This window comes from Otolemur garnettii, unplaced genomic scaffold (assembly GCF_000181295.1).
Source record: "Otolemur garnettii isolate 467f Iridium unplaced genomic scaffold, OtoGar3 scaffold00020, whole genome shotgun sequence".
NCBI classification, from domain to species: domain Eukaryota; kingdom Metazoa; phylum Chordata; class Mammalia; order Primates; family Galagidae; genus Otolemur; species Otolemur garnettii.
In genome coordinates this window covers 21,055,305-21,080,540 of record NW_003852415.1, presented here as the reverse complement: position 1 = coordinate 21,080,540, position 25,236 = coordinate 21,055,305, and the positions used below count along the sequence as shown (strand labels likewise).

Below are 25,236 nucleotides of genomic sequence, written 5' to 3'. Positions count from 1 at the left end.
TATATATTTCAAAATAGCTAAAAGAGAAGTGAAATGCACAAGGAAATGCTAAACATTTGAGCTGATGCATATGCAAATTACTCATATATATATATATATATATATATGGGAGAGAGATTAAAGTAGATATGTTTCTCCTCAGAGAATATAGCCCTTTTCTTTCTTTCTTTATATATATATATATAGAGAGAGAGAGAGAGAGAGAGAGTTATTTGCAGATTGAAAATTAAAATACAATAAAAATAAAGGAACCTAACCCTTGCCAACACTTCAATTTTAGCCCAGTGAGACCTATTTCAGACTTCTGGCCTTTAGAACTATAAGATAATGAATTTTTGTTGTCTTAAGCCAAAAGTAATAGTTGTGATTGTTATTATTTTGCAGTTCATTTTTCCTATTACTAGATTCCAAAGTAGTAACCCTCAAGACTTTTGTTAGCCCTGAGGTCTTAATCTGTTTGAGTTTGACACAGATTCAGTTTGAAATCAACTAAAATTTACATTATTTGTGTGAGCCAAGGCCACAGCCAGGATGCAATAAATCTGATTCTTGGATCTCTCCCTAGTGCTAGAGTCAGAGACTGGGACTGGAAAAATAAAGGTTGATCAGGAAACAGTATTTGGAGAAAGACCTCTTCATCTAGGTTTGCAGAATATAGTGCATCACTGTAAAACAAGCCATTTACAAGCCCAAGGGAGTGCAGATGAGAATTCTTAGCTTGTCTACATATCCAGTGGCCTGTTCCTAGTAATTCAGCTGAATTAGTTCCTTTTAGTAATATTTGCTGAGCCCTGAATTTGTACCAGCCATTCTGCCTACCTTTATATCCCAGCATAAGGTTTCCTTTTGGTAATATGTTGTATGTACTTGGAAAGAATGTATCTTGTGCAGGTAAGGAACTGACGCTCTGGCTCCGCGCCTGTGGCTCAAGTAGCTAAGGTGCCAGCCACATATACCTAAGGTGGCGGGTTCGAATCTAGCTCAGGCCTGCCAAACAACAAGGACAGCTGCAACCAAAAAATAGCCGGGCGTTGTGGCAGGCGCCTGTGGTCCTAGCTACTTGGAAGGCTGAGGCAGGAGACTCGCTTGAGCCCAGGAGTTGGAGGTTGCTGTGAGCTGTGATGCCACGGCACTCTACCCAGGGGAATAGCTTGAGGCTCTACCTCAAAAAAAAAAAAAAAAAAGAACTAATGTTCTTTAATATGCTATTCTAATATTCAGGATACATACCAGTTTTTCTGCTTTTCATATGAATTAGTGCAAGAGAGAAATGTTAAAACGAATCTCTAACTATGATTATGGATTTGTTTATTTCTCCTGTTATTAGTTCTGTCCGTTTTTGCTTTAGGTTTGTTGATGCTAGGCTGTTAGGTACATAGACATTTAAAATTGTTGTGTTGCTTTATTTGTAAGAAATTTCTCTGTCTTGAAATGTACTTCTTCTGAATGTAGCCATGTAGCTGTCTTGTTATTAGTGTTTGCCTGATATATTTTTCCATCTTTTTCCTTTCAGTGTATGTATACTTATATTTAAAGTTTGTCTCTTATAATCAGTATACAGTTGGGTCTTGTTTCTTATTCATTCTGACCAGTTTCGTCAATTAATTAGTGTGTTTTTCATCTGTTTATGTGGGTTTAATCTACCATCTTGATTATTGTTTTCCATTAGTCCAATCTGTTCTATGTTTCTTTACCCTTCCTTCATAACATTTCTGGACTGTTCAAGTATGGGTTTTTTTTGGGGGGGGGGTGTCCATTTATCTCCTTTATTGGTTTTGTAGCCACATCTTGTTTTATCTTTTTAGTAGGTGTTCGAGGAATTACAATACTGATCTTTAACATACCTGAGCCTACCTTAAGTTAGTGCTACTACTTTAAGTATAATGCATATTTTATGTATTTTTATATCAGCAATAGTGTAATTCTACACACCTCTCCATTCCTTTTGTTGTTATTGTCACTTACTTCTACATATATTTTAATCTCCAATACTGTGTTAGTATTTTTGCTTTAAACAGTCCATAAGCTTTTTATGAAAACTTAAATAGTCATTTACACTGATCATACAATTACCATTTCAGGGACTATTCATTCCCTGCTTAAGCTCCAGCCTTCCCTCTGTGATCCTTTCCATTCAGCATAAGGAACTATCTCTGTATTTTGTGTAATGTAGATTAGAGTGTTTGCCATTGCTAACCCTGGGTCATAGGTTGGTCAACTTCTAGTGACTGTTGCTTCTCTTGATTATGGATTTCATTCTCCTGCTACTTCACATCTTGAATTATTTTTATTTTGAGTCTTGTGTATAAAAGGTAATAGAGATTAAAGTAGATATTTTTCTCCTCAGAGAATATAGCCCTTTGTTTCTTTTTCTTTTTGGGGGGGGGGTAGAGTCTCACTATGTCACCCTCAGTAGAGTGCTGTAGCATCACAGCTCACAGCAATCTCAAACTCTGGGGTTTAAACAATTCTTTTGCCTCAGCCTCCCAAGTAGCTGAGACTAAGGCACCTGTCACAATGCCCAGCTATTTTTTGTTGTTGTTGCAGTTGTCGTTGTTGTTTAGCTGGCCCGGGCTGGGTTTGAACCTGTCAGCATCAGTGTATGTGGCTGGCAAGCCAATACACCCAAGCCAATATAGCCCTTTTCCAAATGAGCACCTAAGACAACGGTTCTCAAGCTGTGGGTTGCAACCCCTTTGGGGGTCGAACAACCCTTTCACAGGGGTCGCCTAAATACATCCTGCATATTAGATATTTACATTACAATTCATAACAGTAGCAAAATTATAGTTATGATGTAGCAATGAAAAAAATTTGATGTTTGGGAGTCACCACAACATGAGGAACTGTATTAAAAGGTCGCAGCATTAGGAAGGTTGAGAACCACTGACCTAAGATGAAGAACTTCTCACTTTGATCATATCATAAGTTGATAGGAGCTATGTTGCAGTTTTATTTAATTTTTGCTCTCTGGTTTCAAACATTTTGAGGATGAGGTCAATTCCCTCTATTTGTCACTGCACTGGGACACAAGCACTGCCGTGTCATCAAGGTGATTTTCTGTTTCTCAGCCCTGTTCTCCAGCTGGCTGTTACATAGCAGAAGTCCCTGAATGAGATAATGAGCATATTTAGAGAATTGTTTTGTGTTTGGAGACCTTCCACATTTGGTCTCTCCTGCCAGCCCACATAATCAATAAAGATTTGTCTGATCTTATCTAACGTCAAGTGGATGGGCCCACCTGCAAGTCCATACCTAGCCTAGGCAATGATCCTTGGGTATGAAGCAGCTGAAATCTACTCACTTAAGAAGGGTCATCCTTCTTTAGAGTTTAGTTTCTTGAGATTTCTTTGCTGCCAGAGCTTTTAAAAAATGGTATTTTATATATTTATCTTTTGTTTTCACATTTTAGCGGGAATGAGTCTTTTATAACCACTTACATCTTAATTACAACACTTTGCATTGCTTTTGAAGTGGCTTTTCTTGTCTTTTTGTGTGTGTTTTGAGAGGTAGATGTAGGTTGTACTTGAACATTCTTAATTTATGCTGTCCTGTGTGTATGTTTTCTTTTTCTTTTTATAGGAGGATATTCTAGATTCTGATAAAGAAGCTCCTATTGAATCCACCTTTGTCCGTATCAAAGAAACTCCCTCTGAACAAGAGAGCAAAATCTTTGTTCTAACTGAAAATGGGGAACGTGCCTATACTGTTAACCATGAAACCAGCCACCCACCACCCTCCAAAGTCTTTGTCTGTGACAAGCCTGAGAGTATGAAGGAATTCTTCCTGGATGGTGTTTCCGGCCACTCACTGTCAGACACCTCCACGGAGTTCATGCACCAGATCATTGATGAGGTCCTCCAAGGGGGCTTAGGTAAGACCACCAGCATCAATGAGCCATCTCCAGAATCTTCCATTTTATCATCCAAGAAGGACAGCCGGAGGTACAGCTCTTTGCCAATCAAGAAAACTGTTCACTTTGAGGCTGACACCTGCAAGGAGGCTTCCTGCAGCAAGGATCCCTTCTATAATCAAGATTTCCGCTTTGAGGGGAGTCCAAGGGCAACCAAAGACGTGTTGAAGCAGAGTAGACCCACCCTGGCAGTTGAGGTTACTGAGGAAAAGGAGCCAAAACAGGAATCTTCAGAGACCCTAGAATTCACCTCTGACCAGGTACCCGGTGATGTCTCCTTGGAAGATGGTACAATTGATAATTCTCAGTCTTCCCCGAATTCTTCCTGCAATGGTGCCCTAGAGAGTGCAGCTAGCCACGGTGAAGAAAGTCATTCTCCTGCACCCCTTGAAGAAAATACTGTTTTGGCCAATTCCTTGGAGATCAAAGTTAACCTGATGACTGTAGAAGATATGGATAAAGAAGAATATTTTGAAGGCATACCGTTAAAGGCCTCAAAATTTAACAGTGACCTAGTAGATTTTGCTTCCACTAGCCAGGCTTTCAAGGAGGTTCCTTTGCCTCATGAGCACAAACCCACTGAGGGGGAGGATTCTGAGAATGAGGCTGAAAAACCAGGTAAACGGAGAAGTAAATCCGCCCACAGAAGGAAAGATTCGCTTGAGCCCCAAGATGAGTCCGACTATCAGGAACCTACCCAGGGCCCTGGAGAGAAACTTCAAGGCTATTCTCCAGAAGAGGTATCAGTGGATAAAAAGCCAGAGGTGTATGAAAAGGCCAAGAGAAAGTCCATCCATCGTCATCCCCGTGGTGGGGAGGAAGAAGGGGAAGCTGAAGGCCTCCAGGGTGTGGGTGAGGACTTTCCTTCCAACCCCCCGAGCAGCAGCATTAGCCTGGAGACGCTTGGGAGTCACAGTGAAGAGGGCCTGGATTTCAGGCCCTCCCCACCCCTCTCGAAGGTGTCTGTCATTCCCCACGAGCTTTTTTACTACCCGCATTATGAGGTGCCCTTAGCTGCAGTTTTGGAGGCTTATGCAGAAGGCTCAGAGGATTTGAAAAATGAAGAAATGGATCTAGAAGAGTCAGAGGGCTACTTGCATGACCTAGACTCCAGGGAGGAGGAGGCTGATGGCTCCTACAGCAGCTGCAGCTCCCCTGTGGCAGGCGAGGTTCTCCCTAGTGCCAGCAGCCAGTTGTCACATCTCAAAAGAGGGGGCATGGGTGCCACACCAGCCTCCGAACCTGCTCCCCCATTCTCCAGTGAGGACCACCAGCAAAGGGAGGCTGAAGAGCATGACCCTACGGAGAGCCATCAGGTACTTGATCGTGGGGTTTCAGAATGTTGAGCTTGGCCTGGGGAATTGGGCACGTTTTGTTGAAGCTCACCTTCTTGCTCTGTAAGATAGGGATGAGGTGGTACAGGCATCTTGGGTCACTAAATTCCAAAAGGCATCCACGGTCAGCCTCGAGCAGGTGCAGGGGTGTCACCGGAGTGTGAGCACCGCCTGAAAGTTTGTACCTGGGCACCTCACTGGCAGTCCAGTGAGAAAACTCACAGATCACAGGGCTGCTGTGAATATCAAGTGAGATCACCTTTGAGGGTCCAGCAGAATCATAGTAGTAATTCAAAAAATAATCCTTGTAACTAATGTCTAGTATGCATTTAGTGAATTGCAGCCCTCTGTCTCCTGCGGCAACTGAGGAGAAACAGAGGCAGGGACTCCAGCCTTGGTTTTTAAAGGCTTTCTGCCTGCGGGGCACTAATCTTCGGTTCCTGTGGTTTGAAATGGGTTGTGTAAACAGGGTGAGGAGAGGTACCTAACTCTGAGGTCCAGCAGCTGGCCACACCCTTATCTTCCACTGTGTTCCCACTTCCTCTGGCCTAGGAGCTCATGAGGGGCCGCTGGTGTGATCACTGAATGGGCACATGGGACTCTAGCTTCTAACTATGGGGAGGGGGGTCCTCCTGCAGGCTCCGTGTTAATAAGAACTCCCCACAGCAGCACTGGGAGCCAGGAAGTGGATCCAAATCCAAGTTGGCTATGCCCCTGTAGGACCCAGTGCAGATGGGTCACCCAGGGTGAGACAGCCCAGGAGGAGAGCAGCCTGGGCTCTGCCCCTCGGTGAGTGCACCTGAATACACACTCCATCCTGTGGGGAGCAGTCAGTAGAAAAGAAAATCCTGCTGTCTGTGTCTATTGCTGGAGACACCAAGTCCCCCAGGAACTGTATACTGTGAGTGAATGTGGCATCAGACATGGCCCCAGCAAGGGACTCAGGCATTCAGCAGAGGGAGACGGTCCCTTAGCTCTAGGAAGGCAGAAGTGTGCGTGGATGGGGGGATTTGGAACTGGGGTAGGAGTTCTGGGTGGAGGATGTTCCCTAAACACAGGAGCTGTAGTGGGAAAGTAATGGGCTTTCCAGATCATCGTGGCTCGACTCCTTCCCATTATCCCTTCACCTCTCCTCTCCAGCTCAACCCCCTCCATAGTCTGCAGACAGATAACCCTAAAACAAATTTCATCTTACAACTTCCTGACTCCTGTCTGTAATAAGTCAACACTTCTCAGCACCACTTTCAATACACTGCCCTCTCTAGCCTGGCCTCCCACCCCTCCCTGTCTCCCTCCCTTCCTCACCTCCAGCCAAACCAGACCTCTCCCCGATTCCCACACCCCTCCCTAGCTCCCAGACCCACAGCTCTCTTCTGCCTTCAGATATCACTGGGCTGGTCCTACCATCTAGTACCCCATTCCCTACCCACCACTCGGCAAGCAGTTATTCACCCTTCAAAGCCCAATGCAACCAGCACCTCTTCCCAGGAGTCTTCCTAGCTTTTCCCCAGACCGAAATGCTGTTCCCTCACCGATAGCCAATCATATTTTTGACATCTGTCTCCTAGAGTTCTTATCCAGTTTTCAGGGGTTTTGTTTTTCTCTCCCATGGGAGTGGGCATTTATGTATTAATTTTTGGACCCTAGAGACCAATACAAGACCTGCCAGAGCCCACCAGTGCAGGGGACAGAGGTTTATTGCATCATGGTTTGGGGATGTATAGTCAATGGAAGGTAAAAAGAACACTGACATAAATACAAAACTCTGGCTCTCAGCCCTGCAGAGTCGGGGCTGCATGGGGCCCAAAGGACTGGTGATGCTTGGAAGAATCAGACGGACTTTGGCCCTGTGAGAACTGCAGGATAAAGAAGGGATTTGAGTAGCCTTTATAGACACTTAGGACTTTAGATAGAGCAGAAGTGGGAGGTCAATTTTTTTCAGTTTGCCAACTCCAGTCAGTAGGGAGTAAGTAGCTGCTCCAGCCCTGGGAGGAGCAGAATTCCCAGGCTGAGAGTGCATGAGGCACAGGGCGATGGCCAGATGGGCAGGGCAGCAATTGTCTATCATCCATAGGAGGGACAGGGTAGAGGCTGAGTGGTTCTTTGGATGTCAGGGACTGTACTTGCCATCTTCCCCTTCTGTTCCCAGGGAGAGGAAGCCATTTCAATCCCCTCCCACCTGCTGTAAGCTGACCTCTTTACAGCCACCCCTGCCACTGCCATGCATGAAAATGAAGCAGAGTGGGGAACAGTTGGGGCCTTAATCTCTGGATTGTTATGGGCCAGAAAGCTCTTTTAGGACAAAAGGAAGCAGCCTAAGTGGGCAGTGGGGACAGAGCCCAAGTTGCATTTTTGCCCATCTGTTGTTACTTAAAAAGACAAATTAGCAAATTAGCACTCTCCTCTCTCCTGGGCTCTTGAAGGGGGCCCATGGAAACACAAACGTGCCAGATCATTCTAGTCTGTTTTCCTTCCTACAGTTACCCAAAGCAGATCAAGCATCTGTATGTGCCCAGTGTGTGGACAGGGAATTTGGGGAGTGGTTGAAAGAGGCCTGGGTTGGGATCATGGAGTCAGGAGATCTAGATTTGAGCCCTTCTCACCCTGGATCTCACTCAGGGTGAGAGCTCGGGGAGATGGCCTCCTTTGGAGACAGTGTGGAGTGAAATCGATGGTGTCTGCTGCCTCTGGCCCTCCTCTATCCAGTGAGCATAGCCCATCGTTCCTGTGTGATACCCTTGCCTCAGTCTGGGTTGGGGTGTGAAGGGACGGGGTGTACTCTGTTTAATGGGGGAGCCCAGGACAACAGGTGAGGCCTGAGAGTCTTGCCTTCTAGCAGAGAAGGAGACATGGAAGGAGACTTTCTCTAATGCCTTCTTGAAAAGAAAAGAAAAAAGAGATTTTCCCAGGTAAATAAACTAGAAAATAGCAAGTTTTTCTTATTCTAGTCTTTAGGGGGAAAAAGGCCCCTACTCATTTCACTTTTCAGAAAAGGCAGATTTTGCACGTTGGTGAAGGAAGAGGGGCTGCTGCTTCTAATTGCCGAAAGTGGTTTTCAGCCCTGCACAGGCCTTTGTTCTCCTGGAGCACACTGGCCTGGCCACTCTAGTCCCCTTACTCTGACACCTGCTGAATAGCTTCTTCCAGCCCCAAAGGAATTACTGACAGGTGGATTCTATGACTCCCACTGAATGGATCCCTGGGAAGCCTTGTTGATAAGTTTCAGGATGCCTGTTCCAGACAGCCAGAGAATCCTCCTAAAATAAATGCTAGAGATGTTGCACTGCAGTCGACCTCTGACCAAGGCACAGGGAAGAGGTCACCTTGCAGATTGCACATTGGCCTGTGTATGTATTTCTCCAAGCTCATGGGCTAACTTTGTACTCCATGGCCCACTTAGATTCCAGGATTCTTTCTTCTGTTTAGATCAGCAGTTCTCAACCTGTGGGTCACGACCCCTTTGGAATGTATTAAAGGTTCACAGCATTAGGAAGGTTGAGAACCACTGGTTTAGATGGATCTTGGTTGTGGGAAGGGTTCAACCGTTGCCCACTGTAAGGGACATCCTTTAAAGAAAACTCTAGTATAGTGGGATGAGGTTGATAACTATTGTACCCATTTGACAGACAAGGAAACTGAGTCTCAGAGAGATGCTGTCCCTCAAGGTCAGATAGCTGGCTCAGCCAGGATTTGAAACCAGATCTTACTGACTCTAGGACCGGTATTGTTTTTACACCATCATTCATAGCATTTGAATTCTGCAGGAGTTGGGATATGCTGCCCTCCTATGTGGCCATGCTGGAAGGGATGCGTGAAGAGGAAAGAGACAAAAATGAAAGCGATGCCCCAGCAGGGCTCGAGCGGAGCACTGCCAGGTGGTGTCACACACTTTACTTCACAGCATGAAATACTAACTTGTTTTTGGTTATTCTATCTTGCAGCCCCAGGAATCCCCAAAGTCAGAAAACATAGCAAACCCCATAGAAGAAAAGGTGGTGGAAAAATCAATCAGCAGCAAAAAAAAGGAAAAAAGGAAACATGTGGACCACGTAGAAAGTTCATTATTTATAGCACCCGGAACTATTCGATCCTCAGATGACCTAGAAGAAGACTCTAGCGAGCACAGAATCCCTTCCAGGTATTTATTGAGCATGTTTTCACCCCGGGGAGTTACTGTCTGAAGGCCTTCCATTTTCAATTTCTGATATGATGGGGGCTGGGGTTAGACAGCAGGGGAATACAGATTCATACAAAATCCTCATTCTCTCTCCCTGGGTTTCCCCATCCCGACCTCACTGTTACCAGATCTGCTCACAGGACGCAACATTGCAATGACATGAGGCTTGGCTTCTGTCCTCATTCTGCACGCTTTTGGGTGGGAACTAGCAGTGAGAGGCTGGTGGCTGAACCATACATAGGTTTTGGAGTGACAGGAGCAGACGTGGAGCCTCTGCCAGCTGCCCTGTGGCCCCGAGACAACTACGTGTTAGTCTAGGTAGAGACTGGTCTTCGTGATTTAGAAGCATCTGACTAACTTTGAGGACATGCACTGAGACTTGTAATCTCAGGCACATGGGAGCTGGACATTTGCATTCGCATATGGCTTCTCCCACAAACTCAGTTCCAAGGAAGTAAGAACAGCTGATTTATCTCAGGGTGGAGAAGGAGCGGAGAGAATAATGAGTTTTAATGATCTACAGGAATCTTGTAGCACACATCTGCTCTGTCACCCCAAGGCCTCCAGAAGAGCCAGATTTGTCTCAAGGAAAATAGATAACTGCTGGACATCAGAAGATCCTGATCTCTCCTCATCCACTGTCTCTCATTGTCACAATAGTCAGCATTTACCAAGCCCTTGCTATGTTTAGGCACATGGCACACATTTTCCCATTTGTTCTCAGGGTCTCCCCATAGATTCATGGTTGGGATTGTGCCTCGTTATGGCAGACAAGGAAGGTCAGGGCGGGTGACTCCCCCATGACCTCGCCCTTGGGGAAATGACTCCATTGTGCACATTCTTTTCATGGCCCCTCATTACCCAAAGCAGGGCGAGCAGTGCAGGCTGCTGGGGAAGGTGATTGAGACATGCATCTGGGGTGTGGGCAGGGAGAAGCCCACGCCGACAGAGCCAGGGAAGTGACTGTCAGGTGCCCAGGTCTCCATCTCCCCCTCCTCTGCTTTCATGCCTGGACCTTGGGGAAACAGAGGCAGAGGTGAGGAGGGGCAAGGTACAACACAAGGCTGCTGCTGGCTTTGCCTGTGACTCTCAGAGTGCTTGTTCCTGGTGCTGTTCATGATGTCCAGCAGCCATCTATTCTTAGCGGTTTCACCGGCAGGTGAACAGCTGCAGGCAGATGGCCCAGGGCTGCCATCTGGTCTACCACAACTTGGGAAGCGTCATCAGTCCTTTGCCAGAACTTGAGCATCTCCCTAAGCAGGTCAATTCTCAAATCATCTTTGAGCAGACACTGTGTGATGGAGTCTGCTAGACCTGGGAGCTTCAGAAGTAAGAGAATGAGGTCAGCCACAGAGGTGATCCAGGCAGGGCTCCGTCCTCCAGGGAAGTGAGATGGTACCATCTATTCTGCTAGGACTAGGAGGCGCAGGCATGACAGGTGCTGCACAAGTGGATCTAACAGTTTGGATCAGAGGCAGGTAGAGTCAGAGTGGCCTGGGGCTGAGATGTCATTTGAACCGAGGTTGAGCTGGCATTTGGTTTGAGGAGAGGCCCAGAGCATTCAGGTGTGAGAAAGAGCCTAGGCAAAGAGCTGGTGCTTAGTGGGCACCTCAGCAAAGACTTGTAGAGCATAAGGGGTCGGGGGAGAAAAAAAAGGGAGCACTGGGGGAAAGCAAACATCTTGGCTATGTGCTGCATCCAGAGATGGAAGCAGAGCCTGCACCCTGAAGATGAGAGGGGGGAGGGGAGGCGGGGAAGCAACCATGATTTCAGGCTGCACAGTGCAGAGCCCCTCCTCTCTCCTCTGGCCTCTGTGCAGGGCAGGCAGCCATTCTGTTCCCAGCTCCTCCTTCCCATCTCACCCCAGGCACAGTTGTGGCACAGCTATAATGATGACAAGGCATTTTAGCCCAGATGACTGTAGCATCCTGAATATAAGCAGTGGCGTTGAGGTGTAGACAGTGTGTGCAGGAAGGAGCACCCGGAGCCCCTCTTGTGTGTCAGGCCATTTCTCCTGCTTGCCCTAGTGTGGGAGGAGCTACCACCACCTGGTACATGCAAGAAAACGGAACTGCAGAGAGCTCAGCACCTGGCCGAGGTTACTCAATGGGACTGAGCTCTGGGCCTTTGTCTTCCCTAGAGCAGGCTAAGGAATTTTTTCACCCACAATTCAATTTGGCTGCTCTGTATGCCTTCTGATTGGTCTAGGCAGAAAGGCCTGTTGTCCCAGAGCCTTTCTGAGGACGCCTGAGGCCTCCGTCTCCCCAGCCTCACCTCCATCCACCTTGTACCAGGTGCTGTGGCCTTAATTGTGTTCCTTGAATGCCCCACATACCCACCCCCTGCCCCAAGCTCCTTCAGATCTGAGGACTTTCCCTCTGGCTGTCTCCTAGCTTACTCCTGTCAGTCTCGGGTCTCAGCTCTACCGCTCCCTCCAAGCAGCCTTCCTGGATTCCTCCTGGCTATTTTTTTTTTTTTTTTTTTTTGAGACAGAGCCTCAAGCTGTCCCCCTAGGTAGAGTGCCGTGGCACTATAGCTCACAGCAACCTCCAACTCCTGGGCTCAAGCGAGTCTCCTGCCTCCGCCTCCCGAGTAGCTGGGACCACAGGCGCCCGCCACAACGCCAGGCTATTTTTTGGTTGCAGCCGTCATTGTTGTTTGGCGGGTCCGGGCTGGGGATTCGAACCCGCCACCTTAGGTGTACGTGGCTGGCGCCTTAGCCGGTTGAGCTATAGGCGCCGAGCCCCTCCTGGCTATTTTTGATTGTCTCGTATGTGCGTTCTCATAGCCTCTACTCTTTTTCTTCACAGCATTTATCCAAACAGTAATTTCTATCATCATCTGTTAAGGATGCATTTACCATCTGACTTTTCCATCCATGCTGGACCCTGAGCCAGACCCCTGAAGGCAGGAACTGTGTATATAGGGCTCACCATCAGCCCAGCATTTAGCACGGCCTGGGGCTCACAGTTAGCATTGGACAAAAATTCCTTAGGTGGATGAATATGGAGATGAATGTGCTCCTGTGTGTGGTTGGCTCTTGGAGGGAAGAAGGGAGGTCCTCAGCACCTAGCCCAGTTCCTGGTCCACAGGAGGCTCTTGATAAATGTTTGCTAAAAGAAGGTTGTTCCGTTCAGTTCAAACCCACTACAAGTCTCATACAGATGACAGCATCACACAATGACCACCTAAAAGAAAGTATGCTGCCAAAAAGAGGGGAGGAGAGGAGTGAGGCCTCCCTTCTGATGAGGGTGTGCTTTTTATTAGAAAACATTGCAGACAGGTGGGGAAAAGAATGCCTCTGCATCTCTAAGGACTGCAGTGTGTGGGCCAGCTTTTATGGGACACCCCTCTGGGTCTCAGGTACCAGGGGTCTCTTTTGTCATTGTTAAGTATATTTTGCTCCATTTCTGTGCTATGATGCCAGCAGGGAAAAAATAGCTCAGTTTTTGGACCAAGAAAAAGGATTGATGTGTCCCTAAGCCTCACACAGCCCCTGGCATGTAATAGGTGCTCAGTGTAACTATTAGTTAGAAGTGTACCCAGATCAAAGGAAGAGCTTGGTGAGGTTTCTGAGTACAGCAGTGGGCAGGAATACCAAGGCTATGAATGATAAATTCCCTGGGATTAGACTCTTGGGCCAAGCACACTTTTCCTGGACCCCAGAATGCCACATGGGAGGTTTGCCTTGAGAAAACTCAGATGACTGTCCTGTCTGTGTGCCAGTGTGCTTCAACACCCAGTAATACCTTATTCTCCCATTGAGCAGCAAAACAGGGCCAAATCCTTTCCTCTCTGGCACTCTAAGATCCCCCCTGCTCCACAAAGTAGGTACGGTGGACTGGTGGTCCATATTACAGATGAGGAAAACTGATCATAGGTGCAAGTGCTAGGCTGGCATGGCCAGCTAATCAGCCAGGAGCCAGCATGATAGCCCTGGGCAAGCCATCTCACTTCCAAGGACAGAGGCACATTCCACATCAACCTCAAGACACTGTTGGAAAATTAGCCTTTTTGTGTATGAAAGTAAAAAGAGGGGGTACGTCCGATAGCTAGAGAAACAGCAGCATTGTACACAGGAAGGAGCACCAGAAAGGGAGTCCACATTCTAGCTCTAGGCTCACGTTTGACAACTTGCAAAGGACCTCTGCCATGTCCCAAGACCTCAGTATGCTTGGAAAATAGGTCCTTTCCTGCCCTAAATTGTGTGATTTATAAGAATATGTGACTTGCTCTCCATTTAAAGCACTGCCTTTGTTTGTTCTTGTAGATGAGGGCCCCATGTATGTCTCCAGCATCCATCCTACTATTTATAAGTGCACTCCAACCAATGTGGGTATATTGGATACAATTTCTCATTTCTGTCCCTGAGTCTCAAGTCATCACTTGCCTAAATCCAGACCTGAAGACTCGGGATGGGTGTGACCTCACAACTGAGCCGTGAGGAGCTCTGGGTGTTACCAATCCAAAATGTGTGTTTGTTTTTCAGGACTAGTCACAGTGACTCCAGCATTTACATTCGACGACATACTAATAGGTCTTTGGAATCGGTTAGTATGCGAATTTCTTCTTTTTCCATTCGGCCCCTGCTAATCAATTCCTTTCCATCCTTCCTCCTCCCCAGTCCAGAGCTTTGAAATTACTGACGTGCAACAACTATACTTTTGGATAGAAGACTAACAAATTGAAAACTTGTCATTAAGCACAGTCCAATTGGATGTCCAGTTTGGGCAATAAGGGATGTAAATAAAGTGATGATTTTAAAGCCCAAAGGCCTCTTTGTTGTAAAAATGCATCCAAGACCCCCCGCTTGGCCCCTGCACACATGCCCAGAAAGATCACATTCAGAGGTAGAGGCACACACAACCTAAGTAGAGGGTCTGTGTTACACTCCCAAGTGCTTAGCCCCATACCTATTGAGACCAAAAGCTCCCGTAGTCCACAGCACACCCCCATCCAGGGTTTGTGTAGGTGGGGGGATCTTCACAGGTTCAGGCGGAGGGCGGAGGGAAATGCGTGTTGTTTAGCGGCTTGATCTGGGGACTAGATGTTGACGATATTGAGAAAAGCATGGCGTGCTCGGCTTTGTGTGTTTAAAATCATTTTATTTTCTATTTCAGAGATTTCATCTTTACTAATTGGGTTGCGGGGCTTTTGTTTATAAATTTCACTGTAGGATCATTTTAGCTATGTTCAATTGAGGAACGCAGCAGATCTGGATGAGAGAAGAAACCGAATGTTAACCAGGTTGGTTGCTTGACGCCACTTCAAGTTTTGTGGGATTTAAGAACAAAAAAAAACCAGAATTTGTTTTTACAATTATGCCCCCTACCTGCTGGGGGTGGTTACTCGCCAACTGAGCTTTGTGGATAACCACAATAATAATTTGGGATAAGGCAAGAAAATACCTGTTCTCGGAGAAAAGTGAATGTCAATTCAAAGTGAGTGGGAGGGGAAGGTAGATATTAATGAACATCGATGGATGGGGCACAGCTCAGAAAATCAGTTTAAAGGTGGGGCAGAGGCTGCTGGATTAAGAACCTGCAGCCTCATTTAAATGACATGGTGGCATGAGATGGTTAGGTGGTGAGCTTGCAATGCTGTGTGTGTCCTCCCATGCTGTAGCACCTGACAACTGTGTTCATTCTGTGTCGCCACTGCAGGTACAATACTCAGAAGCTCACTGAGCTGATTTTACAGTTTTATGGCATCAGAGCAGACATGAAGAGGGAATACAAACATGCCAGGATGTCTATGAAAGTATTTCTTACTGTTGGAGAACTAGCTGGCCTAATCTAACATTGCTGATTTGTGATAAAACTGCCCATTTAGAACAGAAGAAACTAGAAAAACCTCTCAAACTCTTACAGTTCTGAGAGAATCACTTCATTTCTTTTCATTTTTACTGTTTTATATCTTTAATTTTCTTGGCCATGGATTTGAATTGGCTTATATTCATGGAATTGGTTGGAAGCTTCTGTCTCAATACTGCCTAGCACCCAGGAGTGTGGTCCTTATAATTCCACCCTTCCTAAAAAAGAAGCAAAACAAGCTTCCTCCCCTGCCGTAAGGATGGAAATATTTGTTCAAGTTTTCAGCTATGCTGGACATGCTCTTAAGAAAATAGTACTTTTTGCTCCTATGAGATAGAGATGTTGAAAATAGAACCTGCCAAGTTGAGAAACACAGGCATGTTTTCTATGTTGAGCACTTATTACCTTTGTAATAAAAATGGACTTTCAATTTTTTCTGTAGACAGTCTTAAAAAGGAAAACTTCTGTCTGTGACCATTTCTGCCTATGAATCAGTCATTAGATGGCAACAAAGGCTTAAGCTAGGGCCACCCCTCATTCCCTCTGTCAAGAGATAGTTCAGTCTCTCCTAATGTCCATCCCATACCCAGAAATGACCCCAAGAGGCTCAGAGTCCATCTACTGCAGCTGGGAGCAGAGCCCCTCCCTCCTCCTCCCCACCTCCCTTCTTGACTTCCTGTTATCCCCCAAGCAGAGGTGAGATGTCATTTGAACACTACCTCCTGTCAAATAAGAGCAGAAAGATAAATAGGAGGAAAATCAAGTCTAGTAATTATTTTAAATTAATATTCCAAAGCCGAAAAGAAAATGGGGGTGAGGGGGTGGTCTTAGTTTTTTCATTTCTGATTGCTATTTGGAAATGATCTGTGATTGGGGAGCACTCTGCCCTTTAGATGACATATGGAGGCCCCGCCATTCCTAAGAAATGGCAGTGAGCTCTCAGTATCTAACTCTGTCACAGAACTCTCTGAGGCACTGTAGCATCAAGGAGGGTGTCCCAGGAGACCTGGTTCAGGTACCAGCACACCCCCGCCCCGAGTCACTTTACCCCGTGAATCTCAGCATTCCCACAGCAGAAATGGGGCTGACAACGCCTCCCACATAGTGTCATAGAGATGAATTGTGTGCGGGAAATCTCCACGGGCCACCCAGATGGCTGGCCATCTGTGTTGGGTCAGCACACACAATGTGGCATCCCTGGACACCAAACCAGGAAGCCCACAGTTTTCTAGGAGGGCAGGGTAGAGAATGGGGGGGTGCAGTAGCACTGGGTGGGGTCCACTCTCCTGGGGACCCACTCATGACTGTCTTTCCATCTTCCTTCTGTAGGAAGTCCAACAACTCCGGAGAAGCCACATTGCTGGAGAGCCACAGCCCGCGGAGCGACTCACTGACACAGTTTGTCCAGCAGCCAGACATGATGTATTTTATCCTCTTTCTCTGGCTCCTGGTGTACTGCCTGCTGCTCTTCCCACAGCTGGATGTCAACAGACTCTGATGTGTGTGTCTGGATAATAAAAAGACAGGACGCTGCCAGGGGTGGGGTTCTTTTAATTGTTTTATTTTGGGTTCTGGGTGGGGCACTCACTTCTACTAAGGACCTCCAAGCAAACTTAGACAACCTTCCCCCCCCCACCCCCCGTTGTTGTGGTTTTGCTTTTCCCAAGTTTCTTTTTTCTTCTGTCCAACCTGAGCATGCTTTTTCCTGTAGCTGTGTACTCAAAACTCAGGTGTGCGGCTGGATCCTTAGGTGAGATTTTGCCTCGGTGCCTTGCTTGGTCTGATTGGAAGCATCATGACTGATATTTAGCCAAAACCTGGATCTTAGCTCACCCCACAAGCAGGTTTTTAAGGTCCTGAATGAACTTGAGTTACTTACCTCTCAGATGAAGGGCTGCCTGATGAGAAAGATGGTGGGAGCCCCAGGCCGAGCCCTGTCTGAGTAGAAAACTGCCATGTTTTCCTCCAAGAGAGAGCATTTGAGTGAAGGTGCTGGGGTCCATGCCCCGGTTGCAGCCTGTCAATGGGTTGCGTTTACTGGGAGAAATCCAAGCAGCAGGAAGCTGCTGGCTCTGGGCCAGCACATCCAGGGCCGGGCAGAGTCCAGGGAAGAAGGTGAAGACAGTGTTGTGAGCCACAGCACGGTCTTTTTCACTCTAGTTTTTTTTTCGGGGGGCGGGGGCGGGGAAGGGTGCACTTTTAATCCACTTATGCATTGCTGGGATTGAGGTAGAGCTGTGATTTTCCAACCTTTTCCATGGATGGAACCCTCTTGTCCAGTGAAGCCTGAGAGGGGCCAGTCCAGTCAACACAGTGAAAGCAGAGCTCTCCCTCAGCCATCTTTGCTGCAGCCACCCTCAGCTTCAGTGACTGATCTGGAAGTATCTTCAAGGGCAAAAAGCCCTAAGGAGAAGTGACCAGGCTGGAATAAGCTCACACTGATGTTGATGCTGGTTGGTGCAGCAGGTGTCTGCCCAAAAAAGCTTTTGTGCGCACCTGCCCCAGAATGCTAGTCTTGGCATAGGCATCTTTTGTGGTTAGTCATAATGGGTTTCTTGGAAAGGTTTTCTGGAAGGCACCCTGGGAATAGACCAGAGCAGGTGGTTTGTGAGAGAAAGAAAGGCAGTTCTCCCACCCTCCATCCCCGTCAGCTGTGGGCTTTCCCTTTTGCTCTCTTCTTCCTGCCAAGACTCAGGTCTGTGAAAACTCAATATTAATTCCTTCTCCCCGTTTCTTCCCCCTCAGAAAGCATGTATTAGGCAGCCCATTTGAAATTGTAAACTGTTAGTCAGAAGAGTGCCTCAGGGAGCATCTTGTCTAGCTGAACCCAGAGAGGCAGAGCAGATTGACCAAGGTCACACAGCCAACTGAGAACAGATTTGCAGAGAGCACACAGTCCAGAGCCATCACCTCTTGAAGGAAACTTCCACTGGGTATGTAAATATCCTGAAAAAAAAGATACAATGTCATCATTCAAGCAAAATCAAATTTTTTAGGCCAACTGTTGACCTTTCTTTTGTTCTCATATTTTCCCCATGAGGAAGTTTTATTCACCTTTAGGCTCATCCACTGTTCTTTCTAGAATACTCTCAACAGCTGTAACAGCTTGTCATTTGACATACCAGTATCGTTCTTACTCTAGGAACCACGTTTCTTTTCTTAGCAAGCCAAGGACTTGCTCATTTCAAGCAGTAGGGTTTCAAGTTTACAGAATTCCAGCGTGGCCAAAAGAATTTACATAGCACATTTGAGTCGATGACAGCCAAAATCTGGCCTCTAAACCATTCCGATTATAGTCTGTCTCCCTTTCCCAAAAGAATTTCAGCCTTCCAAGCTGAAAGCTGTTGGGAGCTTGGAGTGATTCCATCTGGAAGGCCAAGAACCCTAAAATGAGCTAATTAATGAGGTCCCTGGCATCATTGAAAGCTCAAAAGTACAGATAATAAAGATTATGTTGTGATATTTTATAACTCTAGACACCATGTAGTCCTCTCCTAAATTAGATGCTTAAAGAGCCAGGGAAGAGCTGACCCAAATGTGAATCATTTCATTTTATGGGTCTAGACCTTGTTCAGAAAAATCTCTGCAGGCTTCTTTTCTCACCTATTACAACTTATAATATTCATTAAAGCATCTGCTGGCAAGATACCTACAAGTCATTTGGTTCAAGTTGGCAGTAAACTGATTTTTCTTTAAAGGAAAAAAAAATCTTACTCAAATATGAACTTATGAAAGAAGATGAATATAGAAGGTGAATAGTGAAGTCTGCAGAACAAACCATCCCTAGTGCTAGTGATTGTCTTTAATTAAAGTAAAAAAATTTATTTAAAAAATTCTATAAGACTTTTAACAAGAACTAGCAGTCACCTAGGTCTTGCCTCCTAGAAGTAGCCACTTCCAACTCTTTAAGCTGTTACTTCTAATATTTCTTTGCATTTCTATATAACATGCTTGCACTTTGTTTTTTAATTGACTTAGAAACATCTATTGGCTTACTTTTAGAGTAGATGCAATTTTGCTCTTACCTATACCCTGCTTTGTTTTTTTTTAATGTAGTTAGATCACATTATTTGGTACATTGTGTATTCAGTATTGCAAATACCTGGGGCATATAAAGATTGTTTACAGCTGAGCCAAGTAGTGTACTATAGTTATATGTTCTTTCTCATGAGTTTGGTGTGGCACATTCTTTAATAACTTCCTGAGAAAGTTTTAAGATTTTTGCATAACTTCTTAAAATGTCTTTATCCTGCCTTTATCTAAGTGTGGCTGAGCATAAAATCGCAGATGGAAAATAATACCCTACTCTACTGCCCCTCCCCACCCCCAAGCATGATTGTTAAGATTTATGATGCCATTCTGATTCCCATGCCTTTATATGTGACTTGGGTTTCTGCTTCCCCTGGGAACATTTAAAATCTCTTTATTCCTAGTGTTCTGAAGTATCATGATGGTGTTAAATTCTTGATGTTATATAATACCTTGTCCTGGGCTCTCATGGGAAATTTCTTAAATTTTCTTATAATTATTCACATTCTTTCTTTCTGGATACCTTATTGTTTCAATGTTGGACGTCCCAGACTGATCTTCTAGTATTTTTATCTTTTCCGTATATGTTTTTGATCTGCTTTCAGGAAGAATTTTTCATTTTCCCAATATGAATGTCTTATTGAATTTTTAATTTCCAAATTAACAAAACCTTTTGTTGCTGTTCTCTTATTTTTGTTCTTGAGTCATGGATGAAGAGCTTATCTCTTTGTGGATATTAATGATAGTGTTTTGAGGGGGAGTTCTTTCCCAATCCTTGTAACACCTCTGATTTTGCTATCTAAGTTCCCTTTTTCTTGGTTGATAGTCTCTTGTTTTTCAGGTAATAAGTTTTCCTCAAATATCAGGGAATTCTGTGGATCTTTTCACATTGAAGAGTGATGCCTCAAAAAGCTGATTGGAGGCTCTGTGTGTCAACTACTAGGCTTTTCTCTAGGGTCGCCAGGTGGGCACCTGAACTCGTTATTGGAGAACCCTACATATCAATATTTGCAGATCTTTTCTCTGGGGCTTGTTTTGTTTCTCTATTTTTCTTTTTTTCTTTCTTTCTTTTTTTTTTTTTTTTTTTTTTTTTTGGCCAGGGCTGGGTTTGAACCCACTACCTCCTGTATATGGGGCCAGCGCCCTACTCCTTTGAGCCACAGGTGCTGCTCGATTGTTTTGTTTCTTCAGAGATATTTCCAACACTCTCCCAGGTGGGAAAGGGGGACATCACATCTCTTTGTCTTCATGGTTGTATAACTCTGTGAACTTGCTCTATATCTGGCTGGGGCTATAGTGGCATCCATCCGGTTGGGCTGTGGTCTGCCTTGTGCCTTCGTGTGAAGTGCCAAATACAGGAAGGGTGAAAGGTCATGCCTAAGCTCTGCTTGAGTGCCATGATTAAATAGTTATGTATTAAATAGTTATGTTTTCTCACTATGCCCAGTAAACAGTCTTAGATCTCTTGCCTCCGCACAATATCCAGTCTATGTGGTTGTGTGGTTTCTAGGTTTTCTTTGCCACCTCACTTCATTTGGGAAACAAGTAGTTAGCAGTGGTGTTTGCCAACAAACTACCAGGGTGGGTTCTCTGTTGGGTGGTTTTTGGAATTTGGCCAACATTCCTCATAGAAGTGCGTGTCTTGCCATGGTTGGTGGTTACAGGGCTGTGGGGAGCTGCCTGGTTAGAAATGACTTTTGTGGAGAGATGTGCTCCCACCAGGGCTTGTAACTGAGAAGTATTCTCTCGCTGTCTCAGGGCCAACCGCAAGGCCATGTGCTTCCCTATGTCTTGAGTTCAGCATAGTCCCCCAGCCCTCTTCCTCCTGCAGTGTTTGCCCACTCTTTGTGAGTGGGGACATGGAGGAGACAGAGGTGTTGGGGGCTACTTGTGCAGTCCATCTCCATGAGTCATAGACAACCTGAGGGATGGTGGAAGGGTCTGAAGATTAGAAAGAGGAAGCGACTAGTCACATTACTAGTGATCTCAGGATGGGCATCTTCACCCCAATTAAGTTTCTGATGCAACTACAGCCTCTGCCCTTCAAGCTAACCTCCAGGCCGCCTCCTCCTCATGGACTCAGACTATCTATCATGGAGCTAATCTCTCCAAGAAAAGTTGGGGTAAACAAGTAGAGCGTCATCTCACTGAATGCCAGAATTAATCGTGGTTGCTTTGGTAAGAAGATATGCTCTTCCTGTGGTTACACCATTGGAGTGCAGTCCCAGGCATGAACACTCTCACATGAGCTCAGTTTTTCTGAACTCTCCGGAATGCTCAGAAGGCCCACTAGGGTTTTGAGACATAGCCTCTCTCTCCTTTCTACTCAGAGACATCTTCTCTGCTGATTACTCACCTGCACTCTTGGGAGCTTTGTACCCTGGGTTACAGAAATGGGCTATGTTGGATTTTCCACTCAATGTGGCTTCTCAGAGTCTTCTCTGGGATGGGCTTGCCAGGAAATAAGAGCACACAAAGCTTGAAAGGCCCAGATGTGTTCTTTCTCCTTCCCCGACATTACATAATTTCTGCTCACACTGCATTTGGGGAAGATTTAATGTCTTGGGCCTGCAGCTGCCATCTGGAGCTGCCCCTGAGGAGCAGATTTTTCTTCGGGCCCATCCAGCTGGTGAGGGGGCTGCTATAATGACAAGGACCAGGGCCTGGGTTCACTGGAAGAAGGCCGAGAGCTGGCATGGGTGTTATGACGCTTATTTGCTAAAAATTGCTGCAGAGATTTTCCCTTAACAGTTAGCCAACGTGAGACAGGAATGAGTCACAAGAGTCCCTTTGATGGACATTGGGCTCAACAGATCCTCTTGCCTCTGCCTCTCTCATCAGGCATTTCCTTAAGGAACGACAGGCAGGAGCTCAGCAAGTCAGCCCAAGGCGCAAGTTGCACCATCTTCCATTTCCTTCCATCTTGTGCGTCAGCGTCCAACGTCCCTTCTCGCTCTGATGTTTAAGAGCCTCACAGTGACCTTCAGGCCTTGTCATTTCCCCACCATTGTGAGACAGGGCTTGAGATGAGCTTCATCAGATATGGGTCAAAGGCCTAGCCACTCCAAGCTCCTGATTCTCCGATAAGGAGCAGAAATTAATCAGAGTTCCTGAGCTGGACATTCTGGAATCTCCAAACCCTGCAAGACTGGGAAAATTGACTTATTTGTGTTTAGAACTTATCCTGAGGACCTTGATGAAAACACATCAGGCAAGAAGTTCCTCCCCACCAGAGCTGTAGCAGCAACATGCCAGAACACATTCTTGCCTATGAGAAAAAGGCAATCAGTATTTTGGGCGGTTTGATGAAGTTTTTAAATGTGCATGTGCCTCTGTGTCAACTATCTTACATCCCTGATTCCACTGCTAACTTGTTTAAATGCCTGACACTCAGATGTCAAGTATAGCTTCATCTAGCAGGAGTCTCTTTAAATGAACTCTGTTGTTGTTTAAATCATTCATTTCCTTCTTCTCTGAGAGGTATTGTGGGGCAGGAAAAAGAGTCAGCCAGGTCAAGGTTTAAGTCCCAGCTCTGCCACCAGATATCTGGATGATCTTGGCAGATAAACTTCTCCGAGCTTCTGTGCAGCATAGACACTCAGCCATTGTTTGCTGACCGAACAATACCTTCCTTGCTAGTCTGTTGTGAGGTTGTAGAATGCCCAGTAGCCTCTGGTTCTCATTTTCCCTCCTCCAAGCACCGACAATACTTCCTTTCCTAACATCCAGTTTGTCATCACCGCTTCTAACCTTTCTCCAGTCCACCACCTTCTTCCCAGCTGCCCTGTCTCAAATCTAACTCGTGCCTTTTCCAAGAGGAAGTCGAAGCCATTGTATACTCATTAGCTCATTTGACCTTTACAACAATCGTGGGAGGTATTTATTTCAGAGAGGAAACTAAAGCACACGCAGAAAAAAAAATAAAGTCATAGCACAGAGACTTAGATGTGGCAGAATGGGGAACATAGGACTTATTTTCAAGCATTGATATGCACTCTAAACTTCACCGCTTGAAGAATAATGTTATACAGTACGGTTCCGATTCTTAGTGCCTTGGCCTAGTTGGTAAGTTGGGAAGGTGGCGAAATCTGTCAGTCACACTGCAGTCCCCTACTTTATATTCTTCTCCCATCTTGCTGAGTTTCCACACACTTTGACTCTTAACCCCATATTCAAACTGCTTAATTCCCTCCAACTCACGTAGAAATGACTGAGGCAATCCCAAATTTAGGTCTTAGCCTATGGTTCCAAATTTATAACCAGATGACTGCCTCTAAAGGGCCTTTAGCAGTAAAATCCAAGGTTCTAAATCAAGGACTGCTTGAGTGACTTCAGTTAACTATACATCCTGTCCCCAGCTGTTTATCCCTTCACCTCCAACACATACTTGCAGAGAAAGAAACTGGGCCTTCTCCTTCAGAAAGCAAAGTTGAGAAGGCCTGAGCACAGCATAATTAAACTGAGGGGTGGGGGGGAATTACTTGGACTAAGTCATAATTGCATGATTTCTGAAATAGGAATTATTATTTTTCCTTTGTCTTAAAAGTTGTGATTTTTAGTTACAAAAAACCCAAAATACATTGGATAGGTACATTCAGCTGACAATAGCTACCACTTCTTTTAGCCTCACCAAAAGTCAAAGAGACATGTTCTCTGCAAGACCATGCTGTCAGAAAAGATGCCACCAACCAAAAAATGCCTGTATTCCTAAATAGCATGCAAAGATTGAGATGCTTCTTTAAAGGAAACTCTGGGTGTGCCTGTAATCTAGAGAGTTGACATTGTCCAAGGTAAGACAATGCTGGTCTGGGTATCAGGAAGCCACGTTCTAGTTCTGGCTCACCTGCAGACATGTTGAATAGTCACTTCTCTGGGTTGGAAGTTGGAAAACCTCCTTTAAAGTCCTTCCTAGGTTTAAAAATCCAAAGGTTACCAAGTTAGTTCTTTAAATCTCATTAAGTGGCCTGTTTGCTTCAAATAAATATACCTCTGTAGATAAGTAAATTCCAAAGCTTATAGCATTGCTTCTTTGCTTTAGCAGCTGAGAAAGGTGCCTCTGGGAAGAGTTTGGTCCAGGAGACTGCTAAAGGTTTGGGATGTGAGTTGGGAGTAGAAGAACCTGGGAGATCTGCCTCCTAGAGCTCCCAGAACTATGTTTATCTTTTTAAAGTAAGTCAGCATCTGAGGCAACTTCCCAAGGGAATTTCTTGTAAATTCAAAAGTTCAGCTGCAGGAATAAATAGCTGTAAACAGCTGGGCTTCCCTATCCCTCCCATCTTTTTCCTCTTCCCCTAGAAGTTACTCAGACTATATAGGAAGCGAAATTCCACTCAGAGTCAGAGCTGTTTGCATTCCAATAAGGATCCCTTAAGTCCAAGGCTGACATGTTTGTGTAGAATGTTGCTGGGGTGGGAGTGGGACCCAGGGGGAAGGGAGTGTGCTGCAGAGGACACCTGCCCTTTGCCCTTGAAATTGAACCCTAAGATGCTACCTGTGTCATTCTTGGTGCAGATACTATTGGCCAAAGATAAGCAGTAACAAAGAAAGAGTGGCTGTCCTCTGCTGTACGTCCTTGAGACACATTACTAAGCCCAGGGACAGGAGTTTGTTCCCAGCATATGTATTAGATCAGCAGTTCTCAACCTGTGGGTTGCAACCCACAGGAACTATATTAAAGGCTCGCGGCATTAGGAAGGTTGAGAACCACTGTATTAGAGGGTGATAGGTGTTCGATTTGGGGGGAATCCATGATGTATTTAGCGGATTTAATGTTTTCTTAATGTCATGGCTGGACTTACTGGACTGAAAATTTTTACTGAGAGCTCTAAAAGAACTATTGAGGAGAAAAAATGAAATGTTATTTTGTAGTACAAGGATTATTTTGTCTAGTAGACATAGCTGTAGCTTTGTACAAAAGGGATCTTTGTAAAAAATTGTATGAATGTTCACTCTTATTTATTGATTATTAAA

At 45.5% G+C, this 25,236-nt stretch overlaps 1 protein-coding gene across 2 annotated transcripts in view; it reads left to right on the top strand.

The window, feature by feature from the left end:
- Positions 1-19,924, top strand: part of CLMN (calmin) — a 120,082-nt gene extending 100,158 nt beyond the window's left edge. Inside the window, exons 9-14 of one of the 2 annotated variants that reach the window (XM_023511522.1) lie at positions 3,583-5,229; positions 9,189-9,385; positions 13,914-13,974; positions 14,601-14,671; positions 15,088-15,184; positions 16,571-19,924. In XM_023511522.1, coding sequence (XP_023367290.1) covers positions 3,583-5,229; positions 9,189-9,385; positions 13,914-13,974; positions 14,601-14,671; positions 15,088-15,184; positions 16,571-16,735 — 2,238 coding nt within the window. In that variant the 3' untranslated portion in view covers positions 16,736-19,924. Of the gene's footprint in view, positions 1-3,582; positions 5,230-9,188; positions 9,386-13,913; positions 13,975-14,600; positions 14,672-15,087; positions 15,185-16,566 lie in introns of both variants that reach the window. The other variant, XM_023511523.1, reaches the window with a different exon arrangement.
- Positions 19,925-25,236: the final 5,312 nt, after the last annotated feature.